General features: G+C 34.4%; 3 protein-coding genes across 7 annotated transcripts; 2 read left to right on the top strand and 1 right to left on the bottom strand.

Moving 5' to 3' along the window:
- Window positions 1-275: 275 nt before the first annotated feature.
- On the top strand, window positions 276-4037 carry LOC126697709 (protein yippee-like). 2 transcript variants are annotated; one of them, XM_050394792.1, is made up of 6 exons: window positions 276-480; window positions 864-987; window positions 2658-2701; window positions 3236-3344; window positions 3445-3500; window positions 3584-4037. In XM_050394792.1, exons 2-6 carry the CDS (start codon window positions 892-894, stop codon window positions 3621-3623), a joined length of 345 nt encoding a protein of 114 aa, XP_050250749.1. In that variant the 5' UTR covers window positions 276-480; window positions 864-891; the 3' UTR covers window positions 3624-4037. The 2 variants fall into 2 exon arrangements, with proteins under 2 accessions (XP_050250749.1, XP_050250748.1); XM_050394791.1 differs by having other exon boundaries at window positions 277-480; window positions 3603-4037.
- Window positions 4038-6196: 2159 nt separating this feature from the next.
- LOC126697708 (uncharacterized) lies at window positions 6197-8468 on the top strand. Of its 4 annotated transcripts, XR_007646243.1 has the most exons (6): window positions 6201-6452; window positions 6693-6913; window positions 7032-7081; window positions 7176-7360; window positions 7785-7930; window positions 7961-8468. XR_007646243.1 is itself a non-coding variant. In XM_050394789.1 (5 exons), exons 1-5 carry the CDS (start codon window positions 6447-6449, stop codon window positions 7833-7835), a joined length of 510 nt encoding a protein of 169 aa, XP_050250746.1. In that variant the 5' UTR covers window positions 6197-6446; the 3' UTR covers window positions 7836-8468. The 4 variants fall into 4 exon arrangements, 3 of the variants coding, with proteins under 3 accessions (XP_050250746.1, XP_050250747.1, XP_050250745.1); XM_050394789.1 differs by having other exon boundaries at window positions 6197-6452; window positions 6696-6913; window positions 7785-8468; XM_050394790.1 differs by having other exon boundaries at window positions 6198-6452; window positions 6700-6913; window positions 7785-8468.
- A 938-nt stretch (window positions 8469-9406) lies between these two features.
- Window positions 9407-14530, bottom strand: LOC126697707 (arginyl-tRNA--protein transferase 2-like). The gene is made up of 6 exons (XM_050394787.1): window positions 14227-14530; window positions 13323-13361; window positions 12597-12747; window positions 10978-12117; window positions 10180-10498; window positions 9407-9785 (listed from the first exon to the last, which is right to left on the bottom strand). The coding sequence occupies exons 1-6, from the start codon at window positions 14354-14356 to the stop codon at window positions 9669-9671; spliced, it is 1896 nt and encodes a 631-aa protein (XP_050250744.1). The 5' UTR covers window positions 14357-14530; the 3' UTR covers window positions 9407-9668.
- Window positions 14531-14795: the final 265 nt, after the last annotated feature.

The raw sequence follows: 14795 nt of genomic DNA, 5'->3' as shown, positions 1-14795 counted from the left end.
ACAATAAATCCTACAGTATACTCGATTCCAACTTTACACATAAACATACTTTGAGTAAGTCTAAAACAAGATTAAACGTTTTGATCATGGTTTGTCAACATTACAAAATAAAATTTTAATACATTTAAACCTAAAGTCTTAGAACCCAACATTCACATTAATCTTTTACTTAAAAGCTTGAAATATAATAATATGCTGATCCGGCCTGTTGTACTTTAATAAAAAGGTGTGAGCACTGGATCTATAAATAGAAAAAAGATTCCAAAAAAATGTAGTAATCATAGGCATTGCTTGCTTTAAAAAAAAGAAAGAAGGAAAACATAGAAAATAAAACCGTAGTATACACGTATTGTCACGTTCCACTTTTGCAGAAAAAGGAAAAGAAAAAAAAGAACAGTACTACTATATAATTGGTGAAGTGTGTGATAGCGTCTCGGTCCACATTTCTTGCAAACTACAGTCTCTAGCAAAACGGAGAAGGTAATAAAATTCAACGAATCTCTGATTCTTTCCTTCTTCTGTATAGCATATTCTTTTCTTTGTTTCAGTGTTTGTTTTCCATTTCTTCACGCACAATAGCGTCATCTTCTTTAATATTGATATTAATTAACTCATAATCAATCAATCTTAGCGTCTTGTGTTGATTTTCTCAACGACCCACATCCTGAATTTTCACGTACTCTTCAAAATTGTCCATAGATTCTCGTAGAATTACTTGATTGAAGGCACAATAGCGTCATCTTCTTTAATATTGATATTAATTAACTCATAATCAATCAATAAGTCTTAGCTTAGCGTCTTTTGTTGATTTTCTCGACGACCCACATCCTGAATTTTCACGTACTCTTCAAAATTGTCCATAGATTTTCGTAGGATTACTTGATTGAAGGCATGGGGAGGTTGTTTGTGGTGAATCTTGAAGGGAAGATCTATAGCTGTAGGCATTGCCGCACCCATCTCGCACTTTGTGAAGACATCGCTTCCAAGGTTGTTTTAATCTCTTACCTCGTTTTTGATCAGTTAGATTCATCTAATTTTGTGATATCATAAGAAATTACCATATGTTTTTCTTATTTAATTTTTGATAATCATATGGGTGTTGTTAATTTGTTTGGTTTATGTTGCTTTTCTTTACTTTTGTTAATACACTTTTGATTATTATTGATGATTTAAAGGTGTATTTATGTAATAATGAATTTTATTAGTAATTTTGTTAGATATGGGTAAAAATGGAAAGATCTATACAAGGGTTGTACGTGTGTGATAATCCTTGCAATTGCATAGCGTATCTCATTGATTATGTGTAGGTAGTAATTGATACCTGTGTTATTCTGGGTTGATACTTGATTAGAGTCTACAAATGAGGAGTTGAATTCTACATGGTTATGTGGTTGGTTCCTAAGTACGCACGAAAGCACGCTTGATAAATGCCTCCTGAGTAAAAGCCATCTTTTGATGAAATAATTTTCAGGATAAATTTCAATGACCTCCCCGTGATAATGATAAGGCCTAATTGCATCTTTCTACCCCGAATTCTTAAAAAATTACAATAAACCTTCTTATAGTTAAATTGATATAATTTGGTGAACCATTCAATTGACGCAGCATCGGTATCTATTTGATATGACACCTTAGTTGCAGACAAACTTTCTACCTTCTTTTTCCTCAAAACTTTATGCCAAAATGTAGTAGTTTAATCAACGCCACAAGGACATGACGGCTATTGAGGAAAAAGAAGAAGGAAACAAGATTTTGTGTGATTAGGGTGTCAATTAGATGATGGATTTGCCATCACTTGATTGGTTCACCAAAATCAAAATGTATTAATTTAATCCAAACTATAAGATGTTTTAGTGGAACTTTCTTCAATTCAAGGATGTAAAGTGAATATTAGGCCTGAGCACAAGGAACTAAATTGTAATTTATGATAATTTGTAATCTGGAAGCTGGGACTTGTTTTTTTAGTAAAATTTTTATGGCAGATTATGTGTTTAATTTAATTCTGTTTTTGGTTTATAATAGATTTTGAGGCTTAATAAGTGGATGTTACACCTTCATCTTTATGATCTTAATGAGGTGAAACAATGGCAGCAATATTTTTGCCCTCCAGTAGCTTGAAAATTTTGGAAGAAATTTTTTGTTCATGAGAAGTGATTGCATTATTATATTTTCTGTGGTCAAGTTGTGCTTCTCAACTTACCAAACATGATTCAAATCAGTTTCTAGTAGGATGAGCTGCGTGCATGCAGAGGACTGGACCATCACTTTCCTCAGGAACAATTTTAATGGGGGAAAAGCATCTTTAACCTTTTGAAACTAATTGTGTCTAGCATACACAAACTTGAGTTTATACATGGATACATGAGTCTATGGTGTATATGCATGTATTGTAAGACAATATAATAGGACATAGTGCTAGTAAAGTGAAATTGCAGATGATAGGCTACCTATAATAATTTGATGAGGCTTGGGATGATGCCACTCAAGATGTATTTTGATGTTCATTCAGTATTTAAAGGCTCTTTTTCTTTTTTCTTTTTTAATTTTTACCTACTGTCTAAACTTTTAATTTTTGGCTGCCAACAAATATGTTGATTGGAAATTCTATAAGAAGCAAATGTTCTGACTACATGTTTTGTCCGTGTTGTTTTATTCAGTCTTTCCACTGCAGGCATGGGAAAGCTTATCTCTTCAATAAGGTGTAAGTTTCCCTGATCGATTTTGTAAACTTTGTATTGGATCAATAATCCTATAACTTGCCAATGCCATAAGGTTCCAGTTACAAATTTTGAGCTGACACCAACCAAGAAAAAGCTGTGCTAGTGATGCTGTTTAATCATTAATGCTCTCATGCATGAAAAAGATGCAGATTGGATATGTCTTGCTTAATATGGAATTGTGCCTGGAGATATACATTTATCAGTTGCCTGTATGCTTTACTTAAATATATGCAATGGGGAACTGTGGATTGTTTATAAAAATGTTGCATATTTTCTTTTTGTGCATTAGTTCTTTTTTTTTTGGGGTGTAATTTTCCCTTTACCATTTTAGTCTATGTGATTACTGGAGGAAATATGACATGATGCATTTGCAGGTGTACTATTTTAATGAGCTAAAATGTGAACTAGGATAGTCAGGGATGAATTTTATGAGCATCCCAACTCACGTGCTTGTCTGAAAAGAAATGTCAACATTTGATACATCATGTCTAATTCTCATATCCATTCTTTGACAGAGTGAATGTCTCCATTGGTGAAAAAGAGGAGAGAATGATGATTACTGGCCTGCACACCGTAGCTGACATCTTTTGTGTTGGTTGTGGATCAATAGTAGGGTGGACATATGTAAGATTCAGAGGCAGTAATCTAAAATTTTGTGGTTTATATATGTTTCTCTATTGTAGCTGTTAGTCATTTTGATGGTTCTCTCTCTCTCTCTCTCCAGGAGACTGCCCATGAAAAGACCCAGAAGTACAAGGAAGGAAAATCTGTACTTGAGAGGTCAGTAGATATTTGGAGAAAGAAAAATACCAATTCTAGTTTTTGTTTTTTTGTTGTTTTAGGGGGTAAAATAATAGTTGTAGAGTTGGTATTTTCGTGCAGGTACAAGGTGTCCGGTCCTGATGGAAGCAATTACTGGCACAGTCATGGAGCACATATTGGTGGAAGTGATGCAGATGATGCTTGATTACATTTCATTTTCAATTGTACATTCTGGAACCCCAGATGTTCTTATTCAACTTATGTGAATTTCGAAGTTGTAATTTCTCATTTCAGCAGCATACCCAACTTGCTGTCAGTAACATTACTGAAGACATCTGATTGTTGATACAGAATTAGTTGTTCTTCAAACTCTCGTTGAATCTTCTGTTACTTCTTGAAGGCTCGGTTGCTGGTAAATTCTCAATTTTAATTAGGGTGTAGTCGCTGCCTATTAATTGTCTGTTGTAGTCATTCTGCAGAATGACTACGATGTGCTCTCTTAATGTAACTCGCATCAGAAATAAATACAAAGATGCAGCCAGTCTTAATTTCTTATTTATTCTGTGTTGAAGTTTACTTTCACCTTATGTGACCAGTTCACTTTTTAGAGACATGGTCCACGGATCACTTCTGGACTGCAGTGTCATTGTAAAGGGTCTTTCGATATGCTATTTTTAAAGCTTGTGTCTTTGAAGAACCTAAATGAATGTCATATTTATAGCAAGCTTTCTATCAAGAAAATTCCTACTAGTTTGGTATGGCAATGGAGCTAAAAGAGCTATTGTCCTTGCCCTGCCTAATAATTTTTGGATTGGTAGTTTGTGTCAGATAGTTGTTCCTAGAGAATATACTGGTTCTGCATAAAATTCTAAACATGGGGTAATGCTAAGATAAAATAGATGCTGATATACCAACCCAATCTCAAATTTCGCTCTCTCTTTCTATTTATTTTTTTTATGGAGGGGGATAAAATCTCAAATATCTTATGGCACATCCATGTGAATTCTATCATGGATTGAGATTTCTTAAGGGTCTCGCGTCCTTAATATTCTGTCCTCTTTAGGGTTTTCCCCCCCTTTCTTTATTTGGTTTTTCTTCTCTTCGGTGGATGGGGGGTTGGGTTGGTTAGACAGAATTTTTTTATATACATGTTTAGCTATGTAGTTATTTAACTTATTTATAATAGCGATTTAAAATGCATACCAGTTATATTGTAGATTTGTTGTAGAGTTTAATATTAACAAACTATTCTAAATTTTGCATGAATTTCTAATGAATTTCGTTTTTTGTTTAAACTATAAAAAGTTTGCTTTTGTTCTTAGAATATCGAATTACTACACTTTCTGTTAGGGAAAATTTTGCAAAATAGTGTACTTTTAATATTCATTATTTAAAAGTGACACCATTTTGAAGTTAATTGAAAATCTAACTTCTTTTTTAAAATTATGTTTTCAAAATACAATTTTGGTTGACTTATAGTGCATTTTAAGTGAAATTGTGTTTTGAAAACACAATATTTAAACACTTACAATGCCCGTTTGGATAGGCGTCTGTGTGGAGGAAACGCGCATTTCTGAAAGAAAACACGAAACAATAAACGTTTGGCCTTGCGTTTTCCAAAACGACAAGAAATTGCGTTTTAAAACCGTACCTTCGACTAGCTTTTTATGAGAATGCTAGTTTCACACTCAACATGTTTTCGCAACACAAATATTTTAGGAGTCTTAATACCTAAAATACCCTTAGGTATTTGCTTGATAACAAATTTATTAGCCTCTAAAATCCTCACTTGTATTTGATCTGATTCTCCAGTGCGTGCAACTTCTCGGCACAAGTTGTTTTGCTGGAAAGAAGATCATGCGACACACACTGTTGCAAGAACGAGTTTGATGGTGAACTCTATAAACTATTTGGTTGAAAAGAGACCCATTGCTCTCTCTCTCTCTCTCTCTTCACTTTTTGTGTGTGGTTGATATTAAATAGCAACATATATAATACTATTACTTTGTTTAACTGTCTTTAGCTCTATAGTGGGGATCATATATAAAATAAAAATAAAAATAAAAACTTTGTAAGGGGGCACAACCGCACAGGGGAAGTGATGGTACTGTGTAATTGTGTTAACATATTTAGCAAATTATTATTATGGACTATGTTTAAAATGACAATATATCCCTAACATCAAAATTGAGCCCGTTTTGGTATTTCTCCTTTAAAAAAAGTATTTTTTGGTAATTTGCATCCACAATAAAAATTTTAGAGTTTTCAAATAGCAATTTTTACTAGTTTTACCAAACGTTTAATTGTAACTTTCAAACTTATGTTTTCAAAACGCACATTTTAAAAACACTATAATTTTAAGCGTAATATTCAAAATTGTCTATCCAAAACCCACAATGGTGATTTGAATACACAATTAAAAAAAAAAAAAAAAAAAAAAAAAAAGGCTAGATCACCAATTCCAAAATAATGCCAATTTAAAGAACTGTTTTTTAAATAATATTATTTTACAAACTTTGATTATTTTGTTATTAAGCTTTAAAATGATTTGTTTTTTCATTCCTAAATTATTTTAAAATTTTTTTTTTCTATCGATATTTTCTCATAAAATTTTGGAAGATTTAATATTCCTATGTACAAGCAACTTATTTATTTATGCGTTTTGTTCTTTTTATTTTTCTAAAATATTGTTTCTGCCTCTAAAATTTATGTGAATTTCATCTCTCATTCCTAAACTTAAAATTTTTTTTTTTTTATCACTAAAATTTTTAAAGATCTCTCTTCAATAGTTTTTATAATTCTGAGCGTTCACGAGTCACAATCTGCGTCTCTACCCAAAATTCCAAAATCAAATCCTAGCCTTGTACTATATTCCAGTCACGACAGTTCGCGCGCTATATATACTCTCAGCCACTTCAAACCTCTGTTTCGTTCTGCAGAGAAACAGAGAGAGAGACGGTGGAAATGGAGGTAAATTTTTTGTTCGCTGTTATAATTTTCGTGTTTTTTGAGGAGTTAGGGTTTTGGAAAATATTTGAGCCAGTAAATAACCATGTGTTTTGGTTTAATCCGATATTTGTGTAAACCCATGTCATATTAATTAGGGTTTGTTGATGGTTTTGCCGTTAGACATTATCAAATTATCACATTCTTGTAATTTTTTTTTTTTTTTTTGTTTTGGTTTTGCATGTCTGTGATAATTTAATGAAGAAGGCAGGGATGAAGATAGAGATTGAAGAATCCATGGAGTTCGAGAACCAACTTCACAAGCGATTCAAGCACGACCCATCTCTACAGGCAACAATGGAGTCCGTCACAGAGGCTGCAAAGGAGCCTGTCACAGAGCCTGCAATGGAGACCGTCATAGAGCCTGTTATGGATTCAGCAATGGAGTCCGTCACAAAACCACCAGAGACCATTTGGAAGTCCATGTAAAAATTGCTAATCCTGATCAAACAACTTTCACTTCATTTTTATTTTTGGTCTCATCTCATTGTAAACGGTAAATCACCACTTATTTTTGTTTTGGTTTGTTTTTATTATTACAAGACGTGACCGGGTATTACGATCATCAGATTTACCACTTACTTCAGAGAAAGGTGTGAGCCAATTAAGTTAGCCAACTGAAAATTGGATCATATTTGTCTATCTCTATCTCATATCATCCTTTATAATATTGATTAATTATTTCAGGGTATGACGAGAAATATATCTTTTATCCTTACTGGACCAACAGTGACCGTCTTCTAATAAAAATTAGTCAGACTGGACTTGATCTAAATGAGGTTGATAGGGAGTTTGCTAAACTGGTGCCACCACCACCACCAGAGGAGAAAACCAACCTTGTTCTTGTGATTTGCTATTTTGACAACCACCCGGTACGAACTATTTTCCACATTGTCACATTGCCACTTTCCTTTTTATGAATACATTTAGGAAAATTAATTTGATTATTCCTGCATTTTGCCCATTATTTCTTGTGTATTGACATAGAGGCATTCATTTACATTGTTGCTTTGCACAATTCTTCTAAAGATTTTAATGCCATAATATGATGAAATCTAACTTCTTTTTTTCTTTTTTCCCTAGTAAAAAGGCTATACCTTTGCTTGGGTTAGAGATTTCTCAAGTATGATTTAAATAAGATTTTTTGGTTTTCCTCACTTTTTAATTATTGTTATCTTAATTTTAACTTAGCTCAGATATTTTTGTTTCTTTGGTTGCCCCTCATTGAATATTTGTAATCTTTAGATTTTGATTTCTTGCATGGTGATTATACTCTTCTTAACTTGATTATTGTAGGTCTTTATAATGCTGGGAAAAGTTATGCTTGTGATGATGATGATAATTTGATTGATGATGACCCTGATGAGGCTGGTGACCCTGATGAGGCTGAGGTTGATGACCCTGATAAGGCTGAGGTTGATGAGGATGAGGATGAGGATGAGGTTGAGGTTGAGGTTGAGGTCGAGGATGAGGATGATGGTGATGATTTTCTATATTTAGTTAAATCTAATAGGGATCCTTTTGATAGAGAAGATAATAGTGGTGACAGATTTGGGTTCCGCCACAATTATGAGAGAACTTTAGCAGCGCGTGTCAGAAGAGCGATGCCGAAGCGAACAGAGTGTAGGTATGTTTTTGGATTCGATTAGCAGAACAAGGGTGGAGGGCTCTTTTGAAGGGTAAATTGCTAGGTTTACGACGGATGGATCATTGTCTTAGCTAACAGCAGGAGTTTGGAGATTTTATGTATTGATGATAGGAGGAAACCACTATGGCAGGAAAAACCAATGGTAACAATGCAGATCTTTAATATATGTCCCTAAATTTGCTTTCTTTCATGTTTTGGACTGGGCATCTTTAGCCTCAAAATTTCTGGGAATACCTTCTCCTGTTTGAACTATGGTCCTTGTTATGTTATAACTACTTTTTAAGTACTACTTACTAGTTTGGTAAGTGATATTATTCATCTCATTGCAAGTATCTCCTCAAATTATTATTTGAAATTATGAATAGTTTTCTTGTCTATTTGTAAACGATAAAGTGATTTATTTTTATTGTTTTTATTACTTATTTAAAAACAAAAAAAGAAAGTAGTTTAACATAATTAACCTAAAGGAAAATAAGTCTGTAGAAGTGGAAATTTTGCAACCAACTACCAGACGACTTTGAGTGAACCTTCTGTTCTGTAATAACCACTCAATTTAATTAAAAAGCAAAAACCAATTCACCTAAAGTCGGCCTATGTTTGTTAGGTTTGGGCGGCTTGGCCCATATCAGAATATAACCCAATCTGTAAACGCACACATATATGGCTGGCTGACTTTCTGCCAAACTCAATACTCATCAACTTAAAGTCCAACCTAAAAACAAATCAGCCCAGGGAACCCATACCTCATTAAAATTCACTCAAAATACCCATCAAACCAAAATTGGCCCTCATTAAAATCACTCAAGCCCAAATCGAAAGCAACATGGTCAAGAACCTCCTAAGATTTAAACCTATAAATGAAGGACCCACGCCCTTTTTGAAATCCCAACTTGTTTTTGCTCACAAGGTATAAATAGACAAATAGGATTAGTTTCATCAACTTTTTTTCTCAATTTTTTCTCTTTTGAATGCAATTTTATTCAATAAAATAAAAGACTAAATTATAAGTTAAACCCTTATAACTTTGTCCTGTTTTCAATTTAGTCCTTTAAATTGAATTTTTTTAAGACTTTAATCCATTTTTAATTTAGTATTGTTTTGTAGTTCTAATCCAATCTTGGCATTAGTTTTAGTATTTTTCACTTTCACCAAAATGACGATTGGTATACTTAACTCACCAAAACAACACATATTAGACTCAATGAGAATGGAAGTAAATGGAGTTAAATGAAAAAAAAAAGGGGGGGGGGGGGGGGTGGTGGGCTTAAAGGACAGTTGAAAACAAATCATAGTTAAAAAGGGTGTAATTTACAAGCTACATGAACCTGGTTGGGAATCTTTACTTCATTATTGGGCATGGATAATGGATCAAACAAAAACAATTTCCAATCCAGGTAATAATGAAATTTCACAATAGCACACTTTCTAGCTCCCAATATGATCAACAGACAACTGGGCAGCAAATTGAACCAATTGAGACTCCTTTCAGGAACATACATCCCATATTTGAGATGAGATTGAAGGGAATGGCCTTAGAAAAATCGTCCTGGTAAATAAACCATTCGCTCAGACAGCTCCACACCTACAAGCCTCATGTACCTATGCAATTGGGTTTCCAGTTCACTGGAACCAGAATCTCGTTGTAGATCCTAAAGAAAATAAGCAACAATGCCAGAGTGAGTGAAACCGTAAAGATGGGGGGGGGGGGGGGGTTGGGGGGTGTGGGGTGGGGTGCAACAACAAAAGAAAAAGGTTCAACTAAATGATAATTCCTTCCACTGGATGCAGGTTTAGTTCTATATAACAATATCAGATATCATAAAACGTTTTAGCATCAAACTTCTGTAAGTAGAATTTTGGGATGACACCTATCTAGGAGGAACACTGGCAGCCATTATAACTTCAAAATAAATGAATATGATACTGACTACCTAAATAAACTTAAAAAATAATAATAATAATAATAAAGAAAAAAACTCTTTATTAGTCAAAATTATAAGCTGCTGCAGAGTCATTGATGCACCTGCATTGACTAACACATACCTTGTATCTCAAACAAGAACCCTCCTGCCCAATTAGGATATTACCGATGTCACCATCTTCAATTTCAACAGATCTCAGATCACTGCTTTCTGTGTCTGATTCATCACTATCGCTCTCATATTTTTGATCAATCATTTCTTCATCTTCACACATAAAAGGATCATTTGAGTCTTGGTGAATGTCATCATATTGCACTTCCTTGACATTGTCAGACACATCAGGTGGTGACAACTCTCCGTTTTGTAAATTGGCAAAATCTGATAAGACTACATATGGCTTTTTATCAAGTAAAGGCCTCGCAATATCAAAAGAAATCCACCTGGAGATATGATTTATCAGCTTGTCAGCCCAATTTAAATCTTTGATAGCCACAGAGACAAGCAAAAGTAAAAGAGTCCCACCTAATGCAGCCAAAAAAGTAAAATAAAATTCATCGACAACATCTAGATTGTTTAAAGTTTAAAATTTCTTTTCCTTGCATTTGTTTGTTTGTTTTAAATGTTTTAGTTTAAACATGGTTTCTTATTAAAAAAAACTTACCCAAAAATGTTAGCTTGATATATAGCTTTTATGACAAATGTCCAGGGATTATAAACAAACTTTTCTTCTCTTATAGATATTGAGGCTAACCAAAAATAGAGTAACATCTAGATCAAGGAGTATAGTGTTAGTCTGACAATATGAGGTTTGGAAACCAAGTTTAAGAATTAAAGATTGGAATGGATGGTGATCCTAAATAACATTACGAGATAAAATAGAACAGGGCATTAAACAGCTGATAGATACAGAAGAACTTACTGGTACTGAAGAGGGCAGAGAAGCTCAGACGGGTGATATGCCGCTTTATATCTCATTTTGCTGCAGGAATGAATATAATAGCCAAGATAGTAATATTTAAGACTAGGGCAATGGATTTGATTCTCTCTCACCCAATCTATCTCTTGCAGAGCTGAGTACTTTCCTAGTGATAGGAAGGCAAAGTCTGGGTCCCAGAACAAATATTTACTTGACAAACATTTAGGGAGGATATCTATTACACCAACAGCAACTAGCCTGCCATCAATCAAATATTGCTGATGGAAAGAACCAAAGCCACAAGGAGGAACAGTACCATCACCAGTTGGAGGAACAAATACTAAGGGAGTGTCAACCAAAAACCTCTCGTATGAGCTTTTTGTGACACGATCTGGTTTATCATCATGCACTTTAATCTGATATTTTTTATATAAAGCAAATTCTTCTGGATCAAAACTGGACCTTTTCAGACGGATCTCAAGCCTCCGCTTTTTTGGCGGGGGTTGTTCAGAGCTTCTCTTTAAACAACACTTTTTACTTGGACAACCTGCTGCAGCTTTTTCCAAAACTGTTTTAACTTGAACACTTCCATCTGATGAAGATTGCTTGTTAGAAGAATAAAAATTTATGTGTCCATTGCAAGCCTTGATTAACAGACCAGAAGTTTCTGCCAGCTGAGTTAAAGAACTTGCCAGTTTTTCTGCAATAGCTTTTGGAGACAACTCATTTTGTTCTGCAGAATGCCTAGACAGTCTTAACTGGTCGTTATCACATGATTGTCCACGCCTTATGGTGGCTGCTATTTGGAAGGCAATATTGCTGGTATACTGGAGATCTTCTGATTCTTCAACAAGTAGCTTCCTTTTGGCCTGTAAAACCTTTTTGACAGAAGCTTTCGGCAATTGAATATCCAAAGGAAATACCCCACTTTTCACACATGTTTGTACCACATTGTCAATTTGGTCAGACAAATAATGCAATATCTGTTCTGCTTGACTCTTCTTTTCACCGTTATTGAACAAGGATTCTTCTGTGGACAAGTTTAAAACTTCATTGTCGGCACGGTTGCATGAATCCTTTGAAGTATTTGGATCCTTCATTAGCTCGACTGGTTTCTTAATATCCAACGTGCCATCTAAAAACCTAGACATGTAAGGCTGTCAGTACTCAATATGGAATGACATTCACAAATTTAGCAACGTCAGCAAATTACCATGCTCATACTGAAGGTGGATGTTATCAACTAGTCCACAGTCTACTAAAATTTATCCCAGATAGAAAAGAAACCCCCATGGTCTAATATGTGACATAATTTAGAAAACATTCAAAAAATTAAGAGGAAAGAGGGTGGGGGGGGGGGGGGGGGGGGTTGCTTATATGATGAGGTGATTTTAACTTGCAAAGTTGGACTCTCTAACAAAGGACTGAAACTAGCCCTCTCACCTTTTTGGGCCATTCATGAATCATGATGCCCATCAATTAGTTAACTCAAAATTTTCTAATAAAGTCAAATGGATCTACCATCAATATCTTCAGTCAAAGCAGAGTCTACAAAAACAAGGCTGTTAACAGTAAAAAGTATTAAGTTGCAAATGACTTAACAACCTTGAACTTAGATTTACCTTTGCAATCGTCTAGACACTCGAAGTTGCTCCTTAGAATGAACAAAATCAGCTGCCCTCAGACGAATAGTATAAGCAGGGCAGCATGTTCTTTCCATCTCAGGTTTGTACAAGAAGGAGCCAGATCTTCTCCATCCCCGGTCAAGAAAATCTGCCAAAGGACCATTAGAAAAATGACAGGGCAATCAAGATAAAATTATAATGCCTGAAATATAAATTAACAGAATGTCTTACTAAGGTTGCTGCACTATGAAAGCTGGAATGTTAAACCAGAAAATAGAAGTGAAAAGAAACATCATGAATCCCCTGGCAAATGTAATGACATTGATAAAAGAAAAATAGAAGCATAGTATATGCATCTGCACAACATCATCACTCTCGCTCAATGCCCTACTTATTTAGGGCAAGAACAAAAGAAATTATTCAATAAAGCAAGTCTATAAGGTAACAAAACCAGCCATATTTTTACTCTGAGCCCTACTTATTCTTATTCAAAGATACATGAAGGTCTTTGGTAGTATCACCATTCAACACTCACCAGGGCCTCCAGGGATTAAGGGGAAGGCTTTGTAGATAGATAACATCAGAATTGCAATGGCTAACAATGAGGACATAATAGTCAACTGACTGAGACAGCATGAAGTGCAATCTCTAGTCCTATACATATATGTGCAAAATAACGAATGTTGATTTAGCCAAATAGAGCAAGGAGCCAATACAACCAACCTTGGTAGTCATAAACCGTAATGCTATGTGCCCATAAACCTGCAAAATTAGATCAATGGGAAAAAAGAAGGAAATAATAAATATTGCATCGTATGTTCATGGTTGTTTAAAACACAATGAAATATAAGATAAAAAGTCAACCCACACACGCACATGTATGTATATGCTCATGTGAGCACAACTAGTCTAGCTAGCTTCCAAAATCCCAATGATGTTACTTTCTAAAATGAAACTTAAACCTCGGGACAACTATTATAGTTAGGTTTCAAGATTCTGCTAGTGGCACATTCAGAAATGGAATTCAATGAGCCCTGACTCAAACCACACTTCCTCCTCCTCCCATAAAAATGGGCGGATGGTAAGATTATCAATTCGAAAACCTATTAAGTGCACGAGTAACTTAGAAATAAAAAAAATTCTGAAATGAAACTCAAACCTTCACACACACACACACAATTCCGTCTTTCAATTGATTGCACGTGCGTATATATAAAATTCCGTCTTTCAATTGATTGCGTTTTTAAAGAATTAATCACCACGAGTCTCTGCCTATGTTAAAAATTCTTTACAATACATATCAGAAATGAATTACAGACCATAATAAGATAAAATTTTGAGGGTCAAAACTAGCTCACAAGGACAATTGCGCAAACAAAACCTCATTGACTTTCACAAATTTCCTCATAATAATCATAATTATAACAAAAATACCCTGAAAACTACCCTAAATTCAATAAAATTAACACAAATGGTTCAATCTGAGCTCACAAGAAATGAACAAACAATCCAAAAGTGCGCACATAAACGAAGCAATCGGTAAAAAAAAAAAAAAAAAAAATTGTATAATAATTAAGCAAAATAATGAAAAAAATTGAAGAGAAATACGAGATGAGACGAGACGGACCGTGAGAGATACTGGTCTGACCAGAGGATTTGCAATAGCCACAAGAGCTTTTGTGCCTTCCGCAATCGACCACAACGCTTTCCACTCTTGCGCTATTATTTCTGCTGCTGCTACTTCCATCGCTCCTCATCTTCTCTCTCTCTCTCTCTCTGCGCTCTCAAACGACGTCGTTCGTTCCGTCCGTCTCTCTCTTATAGCAAGTACTATCGCAGACCCGATCACCGGGCTTAAAGTGATCCGATATTTTTACTTATCGTGTGTTATTTATCTGTTATAAATAAATAGGCGAAATGGCAAACGATTCACGGAACACATAAAGTCGTAGGGTTCTTGAATTTTACCATTAGAATTTAGATTTTACTTTTTTAATTTTTTATTCTGTTCATATTAGAGTTCATATTTTTCGTTAACACACTGACTTAGCTCATCTAATAAAAATATAAAATAATATCAAATCATTTTTATGATGTCATATCTTTTTTAATTATTTAATTACTTGTCATTTTTAATTATTTAATTTTTTTAGACTACGAAAATGTTGTATCATCATTTTTTTGAACAAACGAAAC

Source organism: Quercus robur, chromosome 8 (genome assembly GCF_932294415.1).
Source record: "Quercus robur chromosome 8, dhQueRobu3.1, whole genome shotgun sequence".
NCBI lineage: Eukaryota > Viridiplantae > Streptophyta > Magnoliopsida > Fagales > Fagaceae > Quercus > Quercus robur.
Note: the sequence above shows the minus strand (reverse complement) of the source record. Positions and strands in the feature narration are given on the sequence as shown.

Excerpts from the sequence above, each read along its gene's own strand:
- LOC126697709 (XM_050394791.1), top strand. The coding sequence starts at position 892 with ATGGGGAGGTTGTTTGTGGTGAATCTTGAAGGGAAGATCTATAGCTGT. Across the intron at positions 988-2,657 it reads GTGAAGACATCGCTTCCAAG|TCTTTCCACTGCAGGCATGG; the intron begins GTTGTTTTAATC and ends TGTTTTATTCAG. Across the intron at positions 3,501-3,602 it reads GGAAAATCTGTACTTGAGAG|GTACAAGGTGTCCGGTCCTG; the intron begins GTCAGTAGATAT and ends ATTTTCGTGCAG.
- LOC126697708 (XM_050394788.1), top strand. Across the intron at positions 7,082-7,175 it reads ACCACTTACTTCAGAGAAAG|GGTATGACGAGAAATATATC; the intron begins GTGTGAGCCAAT and ends TAATTATTTCAG. Across the intron at positions 7,361-7,784 it reads GCTATTTTGACAACCACCCG|GTCTTTATAATGCTGGGAAA; the intron begins GTACGAACTATT and ends TGATTATTGTAG.
- LOC126697707 (XM_050394787.1), bottom strand. The coding sequence starts at position 14,356 with ATGAGGAGCGATGGAAGTAGCAGCAGCAGAAATAATAGCGCAAGAGTG. Across the intron at positions 12,748-13,322 it reads TACGGTTTATGACTACCAAG|ATTTTCTTGACCGGGGATGG; the intron begins GTTGGTTGTATT and ends GTCCTTTGGCAG. Across the intron at positions 12,118-12,596 it reads GTGTCTAGACGATTGCAAAG|GTTTTTAGATGGCACGTTGG; the intron begins GTAAATCTAAGT and ends TTACATGTCTAG.